General features: G+C 48.5%; 1 protein-coding gene across 4 annotated transcripts in view; it reads right to left on the bottom strand.

Moving 5' to 3' along the window:
• Positions 1 to 24,714, bottom strand: part of KIAA0513 (KIAA0513 ortholog) — a 58,786-nt gene that overhangs the window by 10,253 nt on the left and 23,819 nt on the right. For 3 of the 4 annotated variants that reach the window (XM_063141301.1, XM_063141304.1, XM_063141302.1), the window contains 8 exons: positions 13,340 to 13,858; positions 8,092 to 8,191; positions 6,624 to 6,697; positions 5,756 to 5,826; positions 4,866 to 5,073; positions 2,945 to 2,985; positions 2,750 to 2,834; positions 387 to 464 (listed from right to left, as the gene is read on the bottom strand). In XM_063141301.1, the coding sequence (XP_062997371.1) occupies positions 387 to 464; positions 2,750 to 2,834; positions 2,945 to 2,985; positions 4,866 to 5,073; positions 5,756 to 5,826; positions 6,624 to 6,697; positions 8,092 to 8,191; positions 13,340 to 13,692 (1,010 nt within the window). In that variant the 5' untranslated portion in view covers positions 13,693 to 13,858. The remainder of the gene's footprint in view (positions 1 to 386; positions 465 to 2,749; positions 2,835 to 2,944; positions 2,986 to 4,865; positions 5,074 to 5,755; positions 5,827 to 6,623; positions 6,698 to 8,091; positions 8,192 to 13,339; positions 13,859 to 24,714) is intronic. The other variant, XM_063141303.1, reaches the window with a different exon arrangement.

Below are 24,714 nucleotides of genomic sequence, written 5' to 3'. Positions count from 1 at the left end.
TCCTGGGGCTGACGGTCTCCCCCCTCCCCACTCTGATGTTGCTATCAAACCCAATTGCTGGGGGGGGGTCGTCTTCCTCCACCCCAACGCTTCTTTGTGGCACTCAGAAAGAGCTGAGCGTCCTCCCTACAGATATCTTCCTCTTCCTCACCCAAAGTGGGCGCATAATAAACCCAGCCCTCCGTCAAATGCGCACAAGAGCCCAGCTCGCTCCAGCCATCTTGAGAAGTGGGAGATGGAAAAACGATGAAGCGTTTGTGTATGAAGCAAGGGGAGTGCTTTCTCCCCGCAACCCGCTTGACACCCCCCCAACTCCCCTTCTCCGCTGCAAAACAGACAGACAAACAAACAGACAAACAAACAGGAAGCTAAAAAGAAAAGCCTACCTGGTGGTGGGGGACCGTTTACGCCTCTCGCAGTGGACGGCGTCGAAAAAAGCCGCGTTCCAAAACCTCAGCGTGTGCCTGCAAAATGGGCAAGAAGAGGAGAAAACGCAGCGCCTGTTTACTCGTGTACGGTTCCGCTAGCTTAGGAGCGTTGAACCCGCTTTCAGACCGAGGGCCGAATTCAATGTTGCGAGAAGTTCTCGGGGGCCGCATTGAAGCAGAGGGCCGAAGGCAAAAGGGACCCGGACGAGAGAGGCTCGGAGTGTGGCAACAAGGGACAGGGCCTTTTCGGTGGTGGCCCCCAGACTGTGGAATGATCTCCCTGATGAGGCTCGCCTGGCACCAACGCTGCTATCTTTCCGGCGCCAGGTTAAGACTTTCCTCTTTGCCCAGGCATATGGCGGCACATCCTAATTACCCACATGTTTAGTTTTTAATCGGTTTTTAATGCTTTATGTGTGTATGTTCTGTGTTTTAGAGTTTAAAATTTTGTATACTTGTTTTTACCTCAATTTTAGAATTTTTGTAAACCGCCCAGAGAGCCCTGGCTATGGGAGTGGTATGTAAGTGTAATAAATAAATAAAATAAATAAATACATACAAAACATACCAGCATGTCCTCAGCTCAAAGCTCTTAGTGCCGGTAACTAGGGCTGTGCACTGCCTTGGATCCGAAACCTGAATCCGAAGCGGATTGGGATGGTTCGGACCCTTCCAAATCAGATCCGTGGTGGTTCGGGCGAAGGCTGAGGTGGTCCGAAGCCAATTGGCTCCGAAGTTTCAGGATGCCTCGGCGCGTCGGAGCCCCCCACCTGTCTCACCTGCTGCCTCCGTCATCGCCGCCATCTTTCTTCTGGCGGCTTACAATGCTGCTGCCGGAAAGGGAGTAGGCCGCGCAATTTTAAGTTATCAAGTAGTCTACTCCCTTTCATTTCCGGTGGCACCAGAAGCTGCCGGAAGAAAGATGGCACCGGAGGCAGCAGGTAAGCCCCCCTCCCCCCTTACCCACTTACTTGTGCCTGCCGCCGCCGGCTGGCGTCTGACGGCTTCTACACGAGGACGCTGAAGGCCGGAAGCATGCTGCTTCCGGCCTTCAGCGTCCTCGTGTAGAAGCCGTCAGACGCCAGCCGGCGGCGGCAGGCACAAGTAAGTGGGTAAGGGGGGAGGGGGGCTTACCTGGTGCCTTCGCTATCCATGGCGGCAGACGGCGGAGACACCAGTTAAGCAGGAAGAGTTTTCTGGGTGCCTGCTGTGCAGCCGGCGGACAGAAAACTCCAAGTCGCCTTGGAGGGTCTGAATTTCACCTCAGCTTTGGTGCTGAGGCGGACTGAGAAGCCCTGAGGCAGACCGGGGGTGTGTGTGTCCCTGCACAGCCCTACCGGTAACTGGTGTTCGGAGAGCCCTTTCAAGCTTTTAGAATGTGGCAGAGGGAAATGCCCAAAAGCAGAGAACCCCCCCCCAATCCTCAGTGGTTATAGGAAAGGGAGCGGGGCCGCCTGAGAACTCTGGAAAGCCAGATTGGGAACCCAGGCCTAAGGGTCCGCACCGCCTGCATTCAGGGCCAGCCCAAGACATTTTGCTGCCTGAAGCAAAGGACAAAAGACAAAACCTAGACCAGCCGATGGATCTGTCTTCAACACTAAGGATGGGACAAAGACCTAAACGGCTTGGGGCCAGGTTATCTGAAGGACAGCGTCCTTCCATATGTACCTGCCCGGACCCTAAGGTCATCCTCAGGGGTCCTTCTCCGCGAGCCCCTGCCAAAGGAAGTGAGGCAGGTGGCTACCAGGAGCAGGGCCTTCTCTGCTGTGGCACCCCGGCTGTGGAATGAGCTCCCTAAGGTGGTTCGCCTGGCACCTGCACTATATTCTTTCAGATGCCAGGTGAAGACCTTTTGAACCTCTCAGCATTTTAACAGTTTTAAAAATCTGTATTAATCTCTGCATTACTGCTTGGTTTTATTCCGGTTGTGCTTTTATATTGTACTTTTATACAGTTGTTTGTTTTATACATTGAATTGTCTTCATGTTTTAAGTTTTTGTGAACTGCCCACAGAGCTTCAGCTACTGGGCAGTATAGAAATGCAATCAGTCAATCAATGTCTTCCAGTGAACCTGAAAACAGCAGCTGCAAGGCATTCAAGTTGTCTCCTCGAACTCCGAGCTGCTGCCTCTCAACATCTGCCCCCTGAGGCAACTACCTCACCCTGCCTAAGGGTAGGGCCGCCCCTGCCTGCATGAGCTAAAGGGAAGAAATGGTCAGAAATGGCTGAGCTCCCACTAGAAGGGCTACGTCCGTCCTCATCTCCCACACTTCGACACGCTGCTCAACAACGCAACCGGCTGAGGACCATCAGGTCTTACCAGATTGGCTGCTGCTTCAGGTGCATGTACAGGTAAATCTTTTCCCCTGATTTTTCTTCCTCCTCCTCCGGGCTGTACAGGGAAACTGCAACGAGAGATAAGGTTTGGTCTTGGGGGCAGAGGTTGTATATACCTGCCGCTCTTTGACTTTTAAAGCAGATGATGAACAGGAACAAAACACACCGTCCTGTTTACCTGATTTCTGGATTCTCTCTCTTGGTTTTTCTTCACCATCCCTAGAAACAAGCCAACAGGTGCTATTAGGTCAGCTGGAATTATTATTATTATTTATTATTATTTATTACATTTCTATACCGCCCAATAGCCGGAGCTCTCTGGGCGGTTCACAAAAATCAAAACCATTCAAAGTATAAAACAACAGTATAAAACCATAATATAAAATACAATATAAAAGCTCAACCAGATAAAAACAGCAGCAATGCAAAATTACAAATTTAAAACCATGTTATTTAAAATTTATAGATTGTTAAAATGTTGGGAGAATAAAAAGGTCTTCACCCGGCGTCTAAAAGCATATAATGTAGGTGCCAAGCGAACCTCCTTAGGGAGCTCATTCCACAGCCGGGGTGCCACAGCAGAGAAGGCCCTCCTCCTGGTAGCCACCTGCCTCACTTCCTTTGGCAGGGGCTCACGGAGAAGGACCCCTGAAGATGAAGGGATACCTGAACGCCCACCAGCCTCTGCACCAAAGCCATTGATCTGATAAGTAGCTACTCACAATCCTGGTGGATTCTTTCCACCTTTCAGTACACGTGAATGCGTAAAATTATATGTGCCTGCCCAAGACTTGAGATCTGTTGGAGGAGCCCTTCTCCGCATCCCACCAGCACAACACATATACTATGATGGGACAAGGGAGAGGGCTTTCTCTGTGGTGGGACCCTGGCTGTGGAATGCCCTCCCCTGGGAGGCCCGACTGGCGCCTACACTGATTTTATTCCGGTGCTACATGAAAACATGGCTTTTTAACAAATCTTTTAATGGTTGAATTCACTAAGATGGCACATTGTTTTAACTGTTTTAATTGTTTTACCGCTTTTAAATTCTATATTGTTTTAACTTGGTTCATGGCTTAATTTGTTTTTAGCTGTGTATATTTACTGTTTTATACTGTATGCTTTTATCTGTACGCCGCCCTGAGATCTTAATGTTACAGGGTGGGATATAGATGTTTTAAATAAATAAATAAACAAATAAATAAAAGTGAATTCTAATCAGCAAGTAATCAGTTGAAATGTTTGGTTGTCCCTGGCATTGCAGTTGTTTCTGGGATCCCAGCAGTGCTGGAGCCAGGTTTTTTTTTGGGGGGGGGGGAGATGGGGTAAGACACCCTCCATGCCCCCCGTCTCTCAGTGAATCTGTCTTCTCACCACCATGGTCACCGGCTGTTCCTGCTCCTCCTCGCTTGACAGGCAGAGAGCCAGGGATCAGGAAGGCTGCGGCATCTACACCTCCTCCTCCTCCTCCTCATCGTCACTGCTGATGTCTCGGCCAGAGTGAGCAGCAGGTGAACAAGCAGGCTGCAATGAGGAAGAGGAGGAGCAGGTCCAGGAGAGCTCCTCTCATTGGGCTCCTGCTGAGCTGCGGACCCTTGGCAGGTGCCCGGCCATGCCTAGCTTTTTTAGAAGCGTTCCTGGGTTGTTTTGCGATGTGCAAACCCAGAACACTGGATTGTTTATGGGATAAATAACTCAAGAGTTAACCCAAGAATTGCCCATGGTTTGTTGTTGGCTTAACTTTGGGTTATTTGACCCATAAACAAGCCAGGTTCGCATGTCACAGAACAACCCAGAGAATTAACCCCGTTCCTGGGTTAATTAAAAGCAGAAATGACAAGCACTCTGCTCATCCGTGCAATTCTGGGTTGAACAACCCAGGAATTGCTGCCATGACATACAAACCAGGTCGTTGTGATATCTGTATTGAAATTACGCTGGGCATATAGATATACCCATAGATATTGAGTGTGTGTGTGTATTAATTTCCTATCACGTCTCCCCTTAAACTTTTTTTTCCTCCAGGCTAAACCTGCCCAGCTCCTTCCACTGTTCCTCGTAAGACTTGGTTTTCAGGGTACCTCTTGAACAGGACTCACTCGCTTTTCTTGCTCACGGGGCTCTTCAGTTTGCTTTCAAAGCTTCCAAAAAACCCTTTCACGTTCTCAGTCTTGGCCGACGTGTTCTTCAGCAGCCGTTCCGCAATGTCTTTCTTCTCGGCCAGCCAGCTGTTGGCGGACTTCAGATAGGAATCAATGCTGCCCGTAGCCTTCTCCTTCAACTCGGGGGGTAGTGCTAGGGGCTTGCCTATGGGAAGACAACAACGCAAATGGAAAAGGAAGCCAAAGGCATAACATTCCCGAAAGGCTGATGCCATGGAGAGCCTGGCTCATTCTCTTTTGCTTGCTTTTTAACAAATAAAATAAAAAGCAAGTTACTAGCCCGCGTGATAAAAATGCTACACAGGAAAATGGTTAAGAAATTCAAGCTAAGCAGTCGGAAACGTTGAAGCAACCAGCACAAAGCTACAATTCCACATGCTCCCCAGCCGTCGTCTGTTTCTGAGACCATAAATCGTTTTTTCCCCAAGCTTGCAAATTTGGGAGGTCAACTGGATGACGTTTGGGAGGTCAACTGGATGACGTTTTCTGGAGGGCAGAAAGCTCACCATTATGGGATATTTCACTTGGCCGTAACAAGGGCACTGCTTGACGGTGGATTTCGGGACAATAATATCATAGCCTGGACCGATGCACAGCCAACTACGGCTTTTTGGCATCCTCAAAAAGTATTTTGTTAATGGCGAGGAGCAAAGGTTTAGGATGAGGTTTTTCCCTGCCACCGATGCTATTCCCAAGATGCTCCTCTTATGAAGGTGCTCCTGGCAGGATAAACACACTCCTTTGCTGAAGACAAAGAGCTCACCCTGACACATCCCATGGCTGCACAGAGAAGATGCACCCAGCAGAAAGATGGAACCATGGCTTACCAACGTAGTAATAGGTGAAACACATAGTCATCAGGTTCTTAGCCGGGCTGAAATCATCCATTTGGTAACACCTGAAAGGTGGGTGAGTTGAGAATAAAAGAGATATTGAAGTAAGCAGTAGAGGCAGCAGCATCTCAGCACAGAAGAGAAATATCCACACCAGGGGCATTGATTCTCAGGCCTGAAAGTCAAATCTGCCCTGCTTGGGGCCCTGATCTGCCTCCCCTTCCCCTTGTTGGCTGGTTTCCTGGCTTTTCCATGGATCCATATCGAAGGATACTTATGAAACGCCTCTATATGAAAATACAACTTTCTAGCAATTATACATAGCCTTGCTATTTCTCTCCACCCAATCCCTTTCCTTATTTCTCTCCTTTCTCCATCCTTAGGCCTTCTTCTCTCTTCCTAGCCCTGCTCTCTGTCTCTGTCTCTCTCTCCTTTTATCCTGCTGTTTCTCTCAACTCCCAGCCTCTAGCCTCACTCTCCCCCCCATCTCTTTAACTTGCTGTTTATCCCCCCACATCTAGATTCACTCTTTCTCATCCTTCTGCCCCTTTTCTGTGCCATTTCCCCCTCCCTCCCAGCCTCTACCTGGCTATTTCTCTCCCCACACCTCCTTTGAACAGCCAGCTGCCCCCACAGCAGCCATTCTGCGACTAGCCACATCCTCCATGGGAGCCATTTTGTGATGGTGCCAACAGCAGTTCCTCAAATTCTCAAAGGTGCCCCCCAGGTCCAAAAAGGTTGGGGAATCCTGTTATACAACCTTATCTGAGACGAAGTCCCACCAAGCTCAGTAGGGCTTACTTCTGAGTAGACACGTAAAGATTGCAGACCCCCTCAAGTTCACATTCATTGCGTTACTCACTCAAACAGCACCACGGCAAAGGACTGCACCAGTCGATAAAAGGTTTGCTCCAACACACACTTGGAATTGCAGCGCTGAAAGGAAACATGGACAGGAAATCACGTTAGGCTGACTACCGATGTACCTGGAAAGAGTTGTGAAGAGGGCCTGTTTTCTGCGAAATGTACTCTGCTTCCTCCATCTTTTCTCCTCTGCCGTCACATCTGCCACCCCTGAATTGGCAGCTGTATCTAGCCCGTGCTTGAAATGCAGGCTGTCTGGTTTGCTTTCGATTTTCCTCTTGAGATGCTTGTATGGTTGTCTGTTTAAGCGTTTGTTCAGTGCTTTTTTAAAAGAAGGGATGCATATTGCAGGGACCACAATACCTGACGGAACGCCTCTCCCGACGTGAATATATCCGGTCACTACGTTCAACATCTAAGGTCCTCCTCCGGGTGCCTACTCTGAAAGAGGCTCGGAGTGTGGCAATGAGGGACAGGGCCTTTTCGGTGGTGGCCCCCAGACTATGGAACGATCTCCCTGATGAGGCTCGCCTGGCACCAACGCTACTATCTTTCCGGCGCCAGGTTAAGACTTTCCTCTTTGCCCAGGCATATGGCGACACATCCTAATTACCCACATGTTTAGTTTTTAATCGGTTTTTAATGCTTCATGTGTGTATGTACTGTGTTTTAGAGTTTTAAATTTTGTATACTTGTTTTTACCTCAATTTTAGAATTTCTGTAAACCGCCCAGAGAGCCCTGGCTATGGGAGCGGTATAGAAGTGTAATAAATAAATAAAATAAAATAAATATTATATTTTGAAACCCACTCTGAGGAGGTAGCTTTGCAATTGAGGCAAAGGCCAGCCAATCAGCCTCACACACAGCCCTGTGCTGAAAAGGGAGGGGGGAAGTACCTTAGCAACTGTGAGAAGGGCCAGCCAATCAGCGCTATGCACAGCCCTGCCCTGAGAAGGGGGCGGAGTAGCTTCACAAGTGAGCTTAGGGGTAGCCAATCAGCGTTGTCCACAGCCCTGAGCTGGGAAAGAAGAAATCAGCTTTCCTACTGTGATAAACAGGAGTCAATCAGTGTTGAGCACAGCCCTGCCCTGAGAAGGGGGAAGGCAATTTTGCAACTGAGACAAGGGCTGTACCATCAAGATGCTGTGCAAACCCAGCTTCTGTTTGAACTGGAGCAATAGTTTCCCCGTAAGCCTGACCCAAGGGAGCAGCAGAGGTTTTCAAAAAGAAAGGTATTTAAAGATGAGCAGAGTACACTTTTGCACAGAGAAAGACAAGAACACTGGGGCATTTTTAAAGGGCGTAGAGATAGGGCCTGCTGTCTCAGAGTTATGAATTCTGATTGCGTGAGCAAGTCTTAAGAGGCAGTACACGAACCCCACGGGAGAGTTTCACAAGAAGCAGAGGCCCTCCGGAGAACACAGTCCCACACCACCCAGCCCCGAGGCCCCAAACCTCTCCTCACCTGAGCGCTCACGTATCTGGCAAACCATTCCCTGCCTTTTGCGTACTCCCCGCTGCAGAGTTCTCCAAACTTGGCCTTCTCCTCTTGGTCAAATTCCTCTCTGGAATCACAAACGTGCCAAAACAAAATATCAGAGATTCGTAAAGTTGGACTCTGTAGAAGACCGTTTTAGGTTTCATCTTCCTTTAGCAGGGCCGGCTATTTCAAAATGTGCAGGGAATTGTTCAGTGCTAGAACACATCCCGGCCCCAATGAGCTGGCCATCACACAGGGCTTTGACAACTGCAGATACCCTGTCTTCTCTGACGTGGGAATGACCATGAGTACCACCCCCAGCTTGAAACAAGCTGAGGAATCAAGAGACTCACCCCGATGGCAGAATTTAAGGGGAAGGGAAGGGAAGGGAAGGGAAGGGAAGGGAAGGGAAGGGAAGGGAAGGGAAGGGAAGGGAAGGGAAGGGAAGGGAAGGGAAGGGAAGGGAAGGGAAGGGAAGGGAGGGGAGGGGAGGAAGGAAGGAAGGAAGGAAGGAGAGAACTGGAGGAATATTCTCTTGAGTAGCAGCCATACTCCAGGAAATAAAGCCAGACTGCTCACTTGAGGGAATGGTATTAAAGGCAAAACTGAAGTACTTTGGCCACATAATGAGAAGACAGGACCCCCTGGAGAAGAGGCTGATGCTAGGGAAAGTGGAAGGCAAAAGGAAGAGGGGCCGACCAAGGGCAAGATGGATGGATGATATTCTGGAGGTGATGGACTCGACCTTGGGGGAGCTAGGGGTGGTGACAGCCGACAGAAAGCTCTGGCGTAGGCTGGTCCATGAAGTCACGAAGAGTCGGAAGCAAATAATCAACAACAAAGCAGTCCAGAGCAAGCTTGCTTAAGCTCTTTTACCACGCCAAAAATTCACCGTAATTCTTGCACTGGGCAATTAACGTGTGTCAATAAATCACTCTTTTAGGTTTTTGCTCTTTTCCCTTTCTCCCTTTCTGCAGGTGGAACTTGAACTTGAACTTCAAGGGCACCATTCAAACGTTCACGAAGATGGTTACACAAGCTGACATGGCCGGTTGTTGTGCACAGAGCATTCTCCCCGGGTCTGGTACCCGCCTTGCTGCAGAGGAGCAGGGAGGAAGGGAGACACAAATGTACTTTCCCCAGTGTTGACATTAAACCGTGTTAATTTGGGCCACGGTGACTCACGGCAGAATTGCTAAATCGCTTACATTTAGTGGAATTATACAATCGGTATTTTAAAGGAAAACAGCCAACATTGGTTGAATCCTCTGCTCTGTGTCTGGATGACACAGCCCTGAAGTCCCCAGGCAGAAATTGTTAAGTTAAAAATGAAGTGTGACTCAGCCAGGGAGGTATAGCTCAGCGTGCGAACGTTTCGTCCTAACTGGAGCACCCCAGGGATAAAGAGGGGGGTCACAGCTCCCTCTGGGATGGAGGAGGGCTCCAACGAACGGAGAGCTCTCCCACCACAACACAAGACCCCCAACCACAGCCAAAATGCTTATCTTTGACAACTGACGGCATACAATTGCCAATGGTTTTATTACGGAGTTCTCATACTGTATTGTGAAACGTTCTGTAGCTGTATAAAATGGGTTTAATTTTTTATATGTAAAGATCTTATATCATACATTTTAATACTAAAATCATTGTGCTGTGGCTAGGTTCTATTTGGTTATCAGTTTTTTATACTGTCATTTTAAACTTTCAGATTGTTCAGTGCCCCCCCCCCCCCGTCCCCATAATGTGGTCCCCGAAAGCTTCTTGGAAGTGAAATTTGACCCATGGTTTGAAAGCAGTTCTGCACCCCTGATTTAGAAACAAGGCAGTCACATACATTGGTTGATCCTCCATTACGGAAAATATAAAATCCAGCTCTTGACTCAAAAACAGCCTCCACCCTGAGAAAATAGGCGGTTTTCCAGCAACTGCATCTTTTTACAACGTGGCTCTTTGTCACAGAGCCAAGAGAAAAGGCCAGCGGCAACACCTTCAATGGGGTTAAGAAATAAGCCCCCACCCACCCAGGGCAGCAGGCACCCCTATCGCCGGATCTCCCCGAGCAAACCAACGGATCCCTCGCACCTTCGCTGCCCCGTCAGATCCAATCCCATCTTTCGCGCTGCAGAGAAGCGATCACAACAAGGGTCTGGCTGCCAGGCTCACGTGGCTCGCAGCACGTGGACTAGAGAACAGTAACACCCCCTCCTCCTTTGCGAGAGAAGATCAACGTTGGGGAATTCAGACCAACAACCCAGCAGTGGGTGGGTTTGGTGTAAGAAGAAAAATAGATCCCCTTCAACCCCTCTGGGGTGTTTTGGTTTTATTTAGCAGCGCCGTATTCCCAGACACAGATTCAAAACCAAGAAAAATAAAATGAAGGGGGTGTGTGTGTATGTGTGGGGGAAATCTACTTCTTCTTGCAAATCGCTTTAGCAGCCTGCACCAAAAGGGAGAGAGAATTCCTCAGGCGCAAAGAGAGAGAGAGAGAGAGAGAGAGAGAGAGACCAGCAGGGGACATGGCGTTCCAGGCACCCCAACCAGAGATGGAGCCGCACGCGGAGATCCACATGAGGCGAAGGCCAGCGGCTCAGGCATTTGATGGGAAATGAGGACTCACGATAGCAATTCTTCCCATCCCAGGGAAGATAGCCAATACAACCACGTTCCGGATTCCCTCGCGTTTCTGACCAAGAATGTAATAAATGCTGTGCTGGATTAGGCCAGAGGCCTTAGTCCAGCATTCCCACAGAGTGATGCTCGATTCACCACCACCTCCCTTATTTGCGAGGGTGATATGAACACGTGCTTTGCATGCAGACGGTCCCAGGTTCAATCCCCGGCATCTCCAGGTAGGGCTGGGAAAATACCAGGGCTGTGGAGTCGGAGTCATGGAGTCGGAAGCAATTCTTGAGTTACTGGAGTCGGAGTTGGTAAAAATGTACCGACCGACTCCTAATAAATTTAAATTGTATATAGAGTTGTGATATGTATATTCACTTGAATTTTACATTCAAATGATACTTTAATCTCAAAAGAGCTTTATGATACTTATGTACCTAACTGAGTTCATTTCTTTTAAAATGGTCATTTGTTAAGTTGTTTTAGGTGTTCAATTGTTTTTTATTTTTTGGAGTTTTGACTTTGATATCGAAGTATATACTTAAGATTTTTGAACTAGTAGAGAAAGTTGTGCCTGATTTTCTTTTATAGTTTCATATCCTATTACTTTATACTCTATAGTCTTTTGATAAACCGCCCAGAGAACTTCGGCTATGGGGCGATATAAATGCAATTAAATAAATAAATAAAGATATAACCTCATTGTTTTCATTTTTGGGCTTCTTTAATAAATAAAATAAAAAACCAGAATGTCTTAGCTATAGCCTTTAGACCTGGGCTTTAACAGGTATGGGTTCTAAAAAGTTGCGTGCTTGCAGTCGATGTAGGAAATATCAATATATAATTAAAGGAGTCGGAGTCGGAGGTGCCATGAATAAAGGAGTCAGAGGTTTTATGTGCCGACTCCACGGTCCTGGAAAATACCTGCCTGAAACCCTGGAAAGATGCAGCTGCCAGTCAGTGTTGGCAATACTGGGCTAGATGGACCATGGGTCTGACTTTGTATAAGGCAGCCTCCTATGCTGTATGTCCACAGCTCCTGATATTCAGAGTTATACAGGGAGCTTTCATTCTTAGCTACCACGGGTCAAAGCTGCCGATAAAACCCGTTCACCGTGAAGCGTTCTACTCTTGTTATAGGACCATGAGAGCTGCTTTGGCCAGATCAGACCAAAGGCTCAGCATTCAGTTTCCAACAGTGGTCAGCCCCATGCCTCGTCTGGGTAGCTCTCGAGGAGGGTGTGCAGTGGCTGTTTGGGTGCCGCGTTTTAGGAAGGATGCAGACACATTGGAATGGTTTCAGAGGGAGGCAGCCATGATGGCTAGGGTTCTGGAGAACAAGTCCCAGAAGGTAGGAACTGAAGGAACGGGTTCAAATTAAAGGAAAGGGGATTTCGACTAGAAATTAGGAATGCACAGGTCTGAGAGTGGGACAGCCGCCTTAAAAGGTGGCAGAGTAGGCATGCCTGTGTTATTTATTCATTCATATCCCCACTTTCTACTGGAAAAAGAGGCATCCAGAGTGGATAACAAGAAAAACCAGATTAAAAAGAGAAAGCTAATTAGAACATCAGAACAAATAAATGAATAAAAACAAATAAATTAACTTATGAAAACCGGCACTCAAGACGACTAGCAATGCAAACAAGATTAAAAACAGAAACTTACTGAACACAAAAACATATAAATTAAATTTACAAATAAAAACAAACAAATTATGGTGGAGAGGGCAAAAGTTACGTCAAGAGTCAGAGAAAAGTCAACATCTAGGTTTATAACTGAATGGAAACCTTTCATAGACTTTTTGCAGGGATTAGAAAAAAATAATGTGTTTCATCTGTGGATTCAACGAATGAGAAGAATTTGTTAAAACGAAAGAAAGAGGGAAACCCATTTTTTTAATAATAGAATAAGAGAAAATATTGTTACATATTCTTTGCTGGGGAGGGAATCGGAAGTCCATCTTAATTGTGTATGTTCTGTATGTTGTTGTTTTTACGTTGATGTTTGATTTTGGTTTTTGTAATGTTTATTGGATTGTGTTTTAGAAAAAAATATACAAATGCAAAAATAAAAACAAATTAAAAAATAAAAACCTAATGTAAAAACCAATAAATTAAAAATGCAACTAAAAATTAAAAGACTCCTCTTTCGATAGAGGTAGCTACTAGGAGGAGGGCCTTCTCCGCTGTGGCACCCCGGCTGTGGAACGAGCTCCCCAGAGAGGTCCGCTTGGCGCCTACACTGTACTGCTTTCGTCGCCAGCTGAAGACCTTTTTATTCACTCAGTATTTTAACACCTAAATTTAAACTTGCTGTTTTAATTCTGTATTTTAATCCCATATCAATTTCTGCTGTGTGGTTTTATTCTGGTTGTGCTTTTTATATTGTATTTTGTGCTTGCGTTTTTAGATTGTTGGATGTTTTATTATGTTTTTAATGGTTTTAATTTTTGTGAACCGCCCGGAGAGCTTCGGCTATTGGGTGGTATAAAAATGTAATAAATAAATAAATAAATAAATAAAAATTTTAAGCAGAGGGACGTTGGCCACCTATCAAGGCTGCTGTAGCCTGCGCCCTGCAGCTGCTCGCCCGGTGCGCTAACGCTCACCCGCCAGTGAAAATCTTCTCGACATACTGCCGAATGAACTCCCGCTGTTCTGCCGTCACTTCGTCCTTGGCAGACTCTGTGCTCTGGTTGGACGAATAGGACTCCGAGGAGGAACGGCGGTGGTTGTTCCAGCTGTGATGGGTGGGCGAGTCCGTCGTGTCGTTCTCGCTATCGGCGGATTCCGTGGCGTCGCTCTCCTCCGCCACAGGGGCCACGCCATCCTTCAGGTGGTCCAGTAAGCTGTTGCTGTTGGTGAGCGGAGGAGCGAGGGGGACAGATTCGGAGGTGTCAGTCGTGGAAGGTTCAGAGTCAAAGTCAATGAGGTTCCCAACTGGGACATCAACGGCCTCCATGGCGCAAGGAAACGTGAGGGACTAGCACCATGGATTGGGACTGTAGAGTTTGGCTCAGATTTCCCTACTGCAGAAACATGGAGGCCGTCAGGAGATGAGTAACAAAAATGGGATTGGTCCACCTATAGCCAAACGATCGTTCTTTCCCCAGTTTCTGTCAAGGCATCTGGGAAAAAAACACAGAGAGAGACAAACTTGTTATTATTAATGATTTGTGCAATGTAGATCATTTCAGGGGCAGGAGCTATGTGTAACTCCTTTCTCTAATACAGAATCTCACAACAAGCACAGCATTCAGCACGGTGAGAATCTCAAGTTTTTGTTTTATTTTCAAAAGCTAAGTTTCCAGTCCTTAAGGGTTGTTGGTGATATTTCACCCGCACTCCCAACACAGGCTGTTGCTAGACCTAAGGTTTATCCCTGGATCATCCAGGGGTCAAACCTGTTCATCTAAGTGACACACAGGGGATCCAGTGCTCAGGCAGGGGCGAACCCTGGATGATCCCAGGATAGACCTTAGGTCTAGCTGTGGCCACAGCCCCTTAGCTCTTTCCCCTGTCCAGCCTGGTCAACACATACAGCCGAATAAGATGGCAGAATCCTGAGGAGCGAGAATGGACTGTACTATTTCAGACTGCAGATGGCATCTACACATTCTTTACTGCTCCCTTATTGCAAAAAATAAAAATAAATAAATCTCCCTATAATCAGAAAACTAGCACAGCAGATTTTGGACTGGGATGGAACATCAACCCTCAAGATATTATTATTGTTGTATCTTTTTTTATATGGAGGAAAGGGGCAACTAAAATGATCAAGGGGCTGGAACATCTCCCCTATGGGGGAAGGTTACATCAGCTGGGATTGTTTAGCTTGGAGAAGAGGAGGCTAAGGGAAGACCTGATAGAAGTGTACAAAATTATGCCTGGTGTGGAGAATGTGGAATGGGAGACATTTTTCTCCCTCTCTCAAAATACATGGGTCACATCCCATGAAGCTGATTGGTGGGAGATTCAGGACAAATAAAAGGAAGGATTTCTTCACACAGCACATAGTTAAATTCTGGAACTCACTACCAAAGGATGTAGTTATGGCCAACAATTTAGATGGCTTTAAAGGGGGAGGTTGGTTAAATTCCTGGAGGTGAAGGCCATCAATGGCTACTAGCCCTGATGGTTGTGTGCTATCTCCAGTATTCGAGGCAGTAAGCCTGTGTGCACCAGTTGCTGGGGAACATGGGCGGGAGGGTGCTGTTGCACCATGTCCTGCTTCGTTGGTCCCGATGGCTGGTTGGCCGCTGTGTGAACAGAGTGCTGGAGTAGATGGACCCTCAGTCTGATACAGCATCAGGGCACTTCTTACGTTCTTATGAACATTCCAAAAAGGCACACACACCCTTTGTAGTAGCTGCAGGTGAGCCTTTAAGGAGCAGGCAGGTGGCTGTTTTGCACAGGTGCATGTTGGGATTGGAGAGGGCATGGGGGAAGGAAAGGGGGGCACAAACCCCTGCTATACCCTTCTTCTCCTTCTCCTTATTATGATGATGATGACTGCAGACAAGGTCTTCCCAGAAGAACAGAGAGGCACAAACGGGGCATTTTGCCATTTGGTGAATGCCATTACGAGATGAGTTTATGTTTAACACAGATCGAAATCTCCCTCTGGGGGCTAGCAAAAATTATTGGTTTAATGCAGTTAAGTCTAAATAGAGGCAGGAAGAACGTTTATGGGATACTTAAAAGCAGCTTCTTTAAGATGGTCAGTTTCTTGATTAGGATCCATTGTTCCACTTAACTCTTTTTTGGTTTTGGTTTTATAGGGGATGATTATAGCGATATATTTAGTTTTTTTCTATTTCTTTTAAGGCACCCGTCCAAGACCCTGTTAAGCTTGGACTGAGACAGGATTTCATGAGCCTCTGACGGCGCTTTCAGAAATTTTTCCACTCCTCCATGCTCTACGCGCTAAGTCTTGGGCGGATTCCTTGCCCTGGAGATGTCCTAAGCCAAAAGAAATTTTGCAGGCTCAAATCTCTTGGCTCAACATGGTGCCCCCCAGACACTTTTTTGGACTTCAATTCCCATCAACCCCATCAACCCCAGCCAGCATGGCCAATCGTCAGGACTGCTGGGAGTTGTTGTCCAACGCAGGTCACAAGCCTTGAGCAGGCTGTGATAACTTCTTTCACAAGGGCCACAAGGGATGAAGTGGAACCCTGCGTAAGACTTGGATCTCATGGGTGTTGTTCTAACTCCCGTGGCAGAAGGGCAAGACACAAATCTATCAAATGTTAGATCAGCCTTCCTCAACCTGGGGCGCTCCAGATGTGTTGGACTGCTTCTGGGAGTTGTAGTCCAACACATCTGGAGCGCCCCAGGTTGAGGAAGGCTGTGTTAGATTATCTGTGATATGGAAAACCTGAACAGCACGCTGGACAGCTCTAGTCTGCCTTCACGGCATTTATTCCAAGCACAGAAAAAGCCTGGTGGGAAGGGAATGGTCAAAAGGACATATATAATATCCCCTTAGGAAAGGAATAAAGTTCAGCCAGGCTAAAGTACAATCCAACCTGCTAGTCTTTCGCATAGCTGAACGCAGGCTGCTGGAAGCCAGACTTCCGGTACCGATCTTACAAAACTTCCAAAAGACGCTCAGTCCTAAAGTCCGGCAAATCTCTCAGGGGCACAGCCACCAAGGATGCCGTTCTACTGCCTGAATTGGGTGGCAAGGACAGCACCCGCCTCTGCCTGATCATCAGGGGCACCGAGAACAGAATGTTGCCTTTCGTATGCCCCGAAACTAAACGTTGTGCTTTTCCAGGACATGTGCCCGTCTCTTGATTTGATGCTGATGTCCTTCTTCCAGTTATTTGTTTGGGAACAACAACAAGGCAGGATTTTAGGTGCGTATTTATATTGGGCACCTTTTTCCATAAGGGACTTTGGCAAGGAATTTGCGTCACATAGTGGGAGAAACAGCGGAGGGAGCAAGGAGAGATCTGTGGCTACTACCGGGAAATGGAGACGAAGGTGTCGATGAGATGGCCACCCCAGTGGGCCATTGGCTTGTTTTCCTAAGAAGGGCTAGAAAGGTGTCCTGTCCAGGCAAGGTGTGTCTTAATGAACATCCACCTTCGTCTCTGGGATGGCTGGGCTCCTGCCCCTTGGCCTGCACCTACGGCTCTGCTCCAAACTCCCACGCCGCAGGCAGCTGCGCTGCAAGGAGGGAAGAGGAAGGGGCGGAACGGAGAGGAATGGAAGCCTGACAGCTGCAATTTCAAACCGTTCGCCTTCCTCTACAACCTGTACTTAAGAGGCTTTCCCACCCGCCTGCCCTTTTCTTTTAAAAACAGGCATCTGAAGTGGAACAAATGGCCGCCGTTCCACTCAGGCGGCGGGTCCAATTTGCGTAATTATGGTGTCAAAACCTGCAAGCACATCTGCCCCCTAGAAGGAGACAAAGGGGCTGGTGCACAGCCCAAGGAATTAAGGCAAAGCCAACCGACCAGCACAGGCACACGCAAATGCAGCAACTTGCAACGCTCTCCGCCACTGGCTGGGTCTTTACAAGCGAACCTCCCGGCCCAAAACAGTCCATGCTATGCACTGGTCTACCGTGCTAAATCCTGCAGCTTGGTGCTCTCCAGATGTGTTGGGCTGAAATTCCCATAATTCCCAACCAGCATGGCCAAAGACCGCCTTAGGGGAACTTTGGGTCAGAGAGGATTCCAACATTAGCTTCCCAGGTTCGCAGTTTATCCTCAGCTGGTGCCGAGAGAATTAAAAACACGGTCGAATGAGAATCATAGAATAGCAGAGTTGGAAGAGGCCTACAAGGCCATCGAGTCCAACCCCCTGCTCGATGCAGGAATCCACCCTAAAGCATCCCTGACAGATGGTTGTCCAGCTGCCTCTTGAAGGCCTCTAGGGTGGGAGAGCCCACGACCTCCCTAGGTTATGGGTTCCATTGTCATACTGCTCTAACAGTCAGGAAGTTTTTCCTGATGTCCAGCCGGAATCTGGCTAACTGTAACTTGAACCCATTATTCCGTGTCCTGCACTCTGGGAGGATCGAGAAGAGATCCTGGCCCTCCTCTGTGTGACAACCTTTTAAGTATTTGAAGAGTGCTATCATGTCTCCCCTCAGTCTTCTCTTCTCCAGGCTAAACATGCCCAGTTCTTTCAGTCTCTCTTCATAGGGCTTTGTTTCCAGACCCCTGATCATCCTGGTTTCCCCTCCTCTGAACACGCTCCAGCTTGTCTGCATTCTTCTTGAATTGTGGAGCCCAGAACCGGACGCAATACTCTACATGAGGCCTAAGCATGGCCAAATAGAGTGATCCACTCCAAAAGGCAAGCTGATGTGATCTAATGGGACGCCTGCATCATCTCCACCCGAAAGGACTCGCTTATTAGTGCTTTCATGGTCACATAACTGAATGCATGCAGAGTTTCCTCCCCTTGCAAGCGTCTCTGTTTTCCTCAGCGCCTCTTATTTTAGAAAGAAGGCCTGGTCTACACATGAAGCAGAACAAGGCGATGTAGTCCTCTCAACCATATGAGGACTCTGCCACTTCAAATTGCAGGAGCGGGAAAGGGGAATCACATGTTTTAATAATCTCAACTAGTAAAATAAAATTTAAAAATCCTGCCAGCAGAGAGATGTAGGATGGGACAGAAGCACTCAACCTCACACGCTAAATTTCTGCGCGATCGTTTTACTTTTAGGGAATTTTTACACGGAGGAGAGGCGTTCAGGAATGGCATTCCTCCCCCTGAGTCATTTTGCCACACGGGTAGACCAAGACCAAGCGGCCACCTGGTGGAACTCACGTGGGCGGTGTCATGGTGGGACTCCCTGCAATGCTGCAGACCTCAGCTCTAGGGCTTTGTGAGGTCAGGAGCAAAAAAGCCTTTGTCATCAGAGAAAGAAATGGCGGGATGTGCAGGTGGACAACGTAAGCCTGACGGAGAGGCAAATCAAGGAAGAGCAAAAAACGACATGGGCTCTGAACACCAGACCCGGCCGCAGCTACTCCCTGCTCAAGCCAAGCTCCCTCGCTTGATACGCCTGAGGCAAGGGACAAAAACCACCTTCCTCCAAACTATGTGGAGAAAGGGGTTTAAAATGGAGAAGGATTTTAATATATAAAATAAAACACTGTGAGTTATATGTGCTGAGGAGAATTCTTGTCCGAGTGGGTGCTAAATATGTAAACCTTAGATCAGCCTTTCTCAACCTGGGGCGCTCCAGATGTGTTGGACTACAACTCCCAGAATGCCCCAGCCAGCTCTGCTGGCTGGGGCATTCTGGGAGATGCAGTCCAACACATCTGGAGCGCCCCAGGTTGAGAAAGGGCTGGGGCATTCTGGGAGTTGTAGTCCAACACATCTGGAGCGCCCCAGGTTGAGAAAGGGCTGGGGCATTCTGGGAGTTGTAGTCCAACACATCTGGAGCACCCCAGGTTGAGAAAGGCTGCCTTAGATGATAAATGCCAAACAGACACGTGGGATTTTTGTGGTAGTTTAAAAACAAAACAATCAAAATTCATTTTCAAAAGTACACACGCTTTGTTTCAAATAAACCATTTAAAAACCTTTTTGAAACCTGTCATACAATCCTGTCACTCACTCACATACGCGCTTTCCTTTCTCTCACACAATCACTCTTGAACTTTCTTTATTATCAGTATTGATTACTATACATCAACTACGTGCACACCACACTCCAAAGACACCACTCTCTACACTGACCCTCAAATTTCCCAGAACTTAAGTACTCTAAACACAGAGAGCACTAAAGACTCTAAGGGGACCTCAAAAGTCCCCCTCAATCCTTCCCTTATATATGACTCCTCCCCCTCCCCAGACATTCTAACTCCGCCCACTCAGGCCAACATTCTAAAACCCACAGACTTACAAACTGCAGACATACATTTGGGAACTGACTTGTGGGGTGTAACGCCACACCACTAAGCCTAAGAAACCTGCATTTGACCTTCTCTCACACACTTACTCCAAGTCCACCTACTTAAGAACGTAAGAGACCCACTGGACCACTCCATGGGTCCATCTAGTCCAGCATTCTGTTCACACAATGGCTTAACAGCTATCAATAAGAAGCCCCAAGCAGGACAGAAGTGCAACAGCACCCTCCTGCCCATGTTCCCCAGCATACTGCCTTGGATACTGGAGGTTGCACTTAGCCATCAGGGGTAGTAGCCATTGATGCTCTTCTCCTCCAGGAATTTATCCAACCCCCTTTTAAGGCCATCCAAATTGGTGCCCATCACTACGTCTTGTGGTATCGAATTCCAGAGTTTAAACTATGTGCTGTGAAAAAAAGGAAAGGAACCTCTCGTGCAAGCACTTGAGTCATTGCTGACTCCTAGAGGGACGCCTGCTTTCGCTGATGTTTTCTTGGCAGACTTTGGAAGCGGGGTGGTTTCCCATTGCCTTCCCCAGTCGTGGCTACCTTTCCCCCAGCTAGCTGGGTACTCATTTTACCGACCTCGGAAGGATGGAAGGCTGAGTCGACCTGAGCCGCCTGACAACCAGCTTCTGCTGGGATCGAACTCAGGCCGTGGGGAGAGTTTCAGCTGCAGTAACTGCCGCTTACCACTCTGCCCCACGGCCAAAATACTCATGGACAATGGCCAACACATTGAACTCTCCTCTCTAACATCCTCCGTTTTTTCTTTCTTTTACTTTAGCCTTCCGCCACTTGGAACGTGGTGCTCTCCAGATGTGGCAGGATGGGAGATGCTGAGAGTTGTAGCCCAGCACATCTGGAGGGCACCAGGTTGGGGAAGTTTGTTCTGCTGGATACTTATGTTTTTGCTGCTCATCAGTGGTTTTCTCACTCTCTCTCTCTTACACACACACACACACACATCTGGCAGCCTCTCACTTGGCTTGCTGTAAAGAGCAACCGTTTTTGAGAAGCTAAAATTATTCCCCTCCCCAGTCCAATGAGATATATTATTTTCCCAGCTGGACTCTGGACTCTCACCGCCCTCTGCTTGGCAGGCCCCCTATTTCCCCCTTTCTCTGCAACGTGCCCTCATTACCAATAATTACACCCCTGCGTGTGAAAGGCAAGGATGAGCGGCAGCGCTGGGCAAGACGCACGCAGCAGCTGCGGCTGATGTCAGGGACCCTGTGATTTGCTCCTGACGAGATGAGCTGTTCAGGTCCTCCCCCACCGACATGCAAAGCTGAGAGGATGAATCTAGCGGTTTTCGCAGGGGGCGAACTGAGCGCGCGCCAGGTCCACCGCCTTTGCCCCAACACCCCAAAAAGTGGTCGATGCAACCAAGCACATCCTCAAAGGCCTCTCCCCGTGTGCAGCTGGCACGGCTGAAGGAGCAGGATGGGGAGGGGGGGAAAGGAAACACAGAGCAAGTGAGACAGGATACCAGGCCGGGAGCTGCAGTTCCTAAGGCCCAGGAGGGCCGTCCAAGCCCCCCACCACCACTCAAAGACCCTAGAAAGGGATGCAGATTCAATGGAATCCCCCGCCGCTGCCTCCTCCTGCTCCTCAGGCACAGCAAATTATCTGACAGGTCTCCAAAGACAAAATGCAAAAAAAAAAAAAGTCTTTGCAGAGAAGTTAGACTGAAGACGGTACGTAAACAAGGAAAACTGGGGAAGGCAGATGGAAAAAGGAGGGGTGAAAAGGAATGAAAATAACCAGATGTAATATGGGAGAAAGCGTTCGTACAAATTCAGCATGTCATTATTGGTACACTTTCCTTTACTTAAAATGGAGGTGAGGAGGTGAGATGGAGAGCTGACCACCTTCAGGTGCTCAGTTGATCCTTCCCAGAGGGATAAGCCTGGTTAGTCAACTGCAACAAAAGCAATGAAGATTCTTGCAGCACCTTAAAGACGAACAAAACGTATTCTGTTGTCAGCTTTCCTGGATTATAGCATCAGACGAAGTGGGCTAAAGTCCACAAAAGCTTGTGCCAAAATAAATCTGTTCGCCTTCCAAGTGCCAATGGCTCCTTTGCTGTCCTATCAACCCTGCAGCTTTAGGTACCAAGGCGATTTATTCAGTTGGCAACGCGGGCAAACCCTGTAAAGGACTTTGCCTATTCAGCATTGCAAGGAATTATTTTATCCCTCCTTTATTTAATCAGCTTTCCCCAAATCAAGACATCGCTCACAGCCATCCTGCGTATGTCTTTTATCTCCGGCGCCTGCACAGCCTGAGACACTCACAAGACACGTGTCGTGGAATTAAGCACCCTTTGCAGCATTAGTAGAACTTAAAAACCCGCACGGAAGCTGCACGCCAAGTAAGACACAGACCCCGCTTACCTGCAGCACAGATGAACAAGGAAGTGATGCGTGCAAAGAGAGAGAGAGAGAGAGAGAAAAGTCTTCCGACTACAGCTGGGGAAAGAAAGAGGAGGCGTTCAACGCAGCTCGCTGAGAAATCCAACGACCATCATCCATTCATCGCTGAAGCGTGGCGCACATCACAGTCCTCGTGCGCCTCACTCACACCCACACAAGCTTTCCATGCGCCCGGATAGGCTGGCTGCTCCCCCCTCCCTCCTCTGTGATTGCTAACAAACCAGCAGCGCATGGCACATTGAGTGCCTCTGCTCAGCACTGAGGCTTTTCTGCCTCTCTGGCTGAAAGATCAAGGCTCAAGGCTCTTCCCAACGCTTACACCCTGCACAACGTTTCTGGGCAGGAGGCGCGTCACAGGAATTGCTCCACATGCAGTTGAGTTGTGGCGCAGTGGGTGCCTCTCTGGCTTACTCCTTTGGAGCAAGGGATCCCTTCCCAACAGCCTCTCCAGTCGGAGCGTTCCCAGGCAGAGCAGCGAAGCAAGTGGTTAAGGCAGATGGGTTAACTCTTAAAACACACACAGAGAGCGCAGAGCAGAAGCCCAAACTGGAAACCAAACGACAATTAGCCATGCATTTTCAAACAATGGGGGTTGAAGTTCCATTTCTTCCACGTTTCAAAGTGTGCTGAACATATAAAGCGATGCAGAGGGTGTAATTAAGAAACCTGCTAATGGTGATTCGCAGAAGGAAAATGGGAATACTACAGACACATACCATGGAGGCTGGTGGTAAAGTACCTTGGACAGGTCCTTGAGAGTTCTGACTGAAACCCAGTGCCGATTCACCACCCCACTGACATCAGAGCCACCAGCGTCCCTTAGGCCCCCAACGTACTGAGTGATGTTAATGTGATTCAGTGGACCGGCCAGAATGTTGGACACTTTGGCCCGGCTGACTTGCTGCTGACAGGGACTCTCTGTACGGCCTTGGGCAAGTCACACACGCTCCGCCTCAGTTCCCAAGTTTGTAAAATGAGAATAATAATAATAATAGCCTATCACATAAGATTGAGGAGGATGAACATGGCCAGTTTGCTGGAACAGTCAGGACAGATAAAAGGAAGGACGCCTTCACACAGCACACAGTTCAACTATGGAATTCGCTACCACAAGATGCAGCGATGGCTACCAATTCGGATGGCTACTAGTCCTTGTGGCTATGTGCTACCTCCAGTAGTAGTGGCAGTAAGCCTGTGTGTGCACCAGTTGCTGGGGAACATGGGCAGGCGGGTGCTGTTGCATCAAATCCTGCTTGTGGGTTCTTGGCTGACAGCTGCTGGTTGGACACTGTGTGAACAGAATGCTGGCCTAGATGGATGGACCCTTGGTCTGATCCAGCAGGGCTCTTTCTTACGAAGCAGTTCCTGCTATACCACCAGGCCTGAAATGCTTTACTAGGCATTCTGTAACTCCTGGGATCTGGAGTTCTGTGTGTATTTGGGGGTGGGGGGGCGTGTTGGGTTCTAGGAAACAGATGATGCTGAACTCCTTTCTTTGTGGTATGATGGGTGTACACAGGAACATAAGAAACATTAAAAGGCCACTAAACACGTACGGTGGTCTATACACTGTCACTTTGGGAACAAGTGCGGATATGGATGGATTCTTCCCAGCTGGGCAAGGCTCATGTGGAGGAAGGAGTGCGTAGTGCGGGTGCGCATGCGCACACCCACTCCAATTTTCACACTGCTGATGGCTAGGGAAAAAGAGCCGCCCTTATCGTGGGCATTGTGGCAGACGGACACCACCAAGGTGGAGGTGCTGAACACCTGGATCAGCCAGGTGCGCGCTGGCAAGCCCTGGGTGCGAAGCCGGCTGCCCAATGCTGCAGTCGCTCCCCTCCGCAGTCTGCTCGGCGCAGCTGGCCCAAAATGCTCCCAGCTTGCGACTTACAAGAGAAAGGCAACTCCGTGCTAAGCTCAGGATCAACAATGCACGAGAACACAGATGAGCCGAATGCAAAAACCGCACGCAGCCTTCCCCTCTCACAGGAGGGAGACACTGCTGAGAAATCTGGTGCAACCACGTCAGAGGAGGAAGGTCAGACTCCCAGTGACTCATATTCAGTGACATTTAAACAGGGGGGGGGGGGAAAGGGGGGTGGAGAGAGGGGAGAAAACCTTCCCAGGATTTAGTACAGTGGCAGTAGCTTCCTGCTTCCGGGTGAAATGCAAGAAGTGGCGTGCCTCTCAGTTTCCAACCTTGCTCCTGGCAACCTGAGAGATGCCTGATCCATGCACTCCGTTGCAACAACAGGAAAGGAAGCCAGGGCAAAAATCCCAGAAGCCAGGAAGTGGGCAGAAGGCGTCAGAGCAGCCGGACCAGCTTTCTAAGACATTTAAAACAATAAAGGTTTCAAAGCATCACACAGGGCTAGTAGTAGGAAGCGCATTCGAGAGGATCGACCTGCAACTGCAAAATCACAGTGCTGTTTCATGGTTTGCCTCCTCCTGAGACACGGCAGAAGGTGGCCTGTGTACATGGGCTTGCACACCACATCCCCAGTCTGTGACAAGTTCATTCCGTCCCTCGCAGCAGGGCGTGTACGCGCGCATGTGACAGAAAGCCTATTCATGCAGGCTTCCACTTGCCCCTGGGCGAAATGTTTGGCTCCTGACTGCGCATACCAAATAAACCAAGAAATACAACAGCACCTTT

Source organism: Elgaria multicarinata, chromosome 14 (genome assembly GCF_023053635.1).
Source record: "Elgaria multicarinata webbii isolate HBS135686 ecotype San Diego chromosome 14, rElgMul1.1.pri, whole genome shotgun sequence".
In the NCBI taxonomy this organism is placed as follows: domain Eukaryota; kingdom Metazoa; phylum Chordata; class Lepidosauria; order Squamata; family Anguidae; genus Elgaria; species Elgaria multicarinata.
Note: the sequence above shows the minus strand (reverse complement) of the source record. Positions and strands in the feature narration are given on the sequence as shown.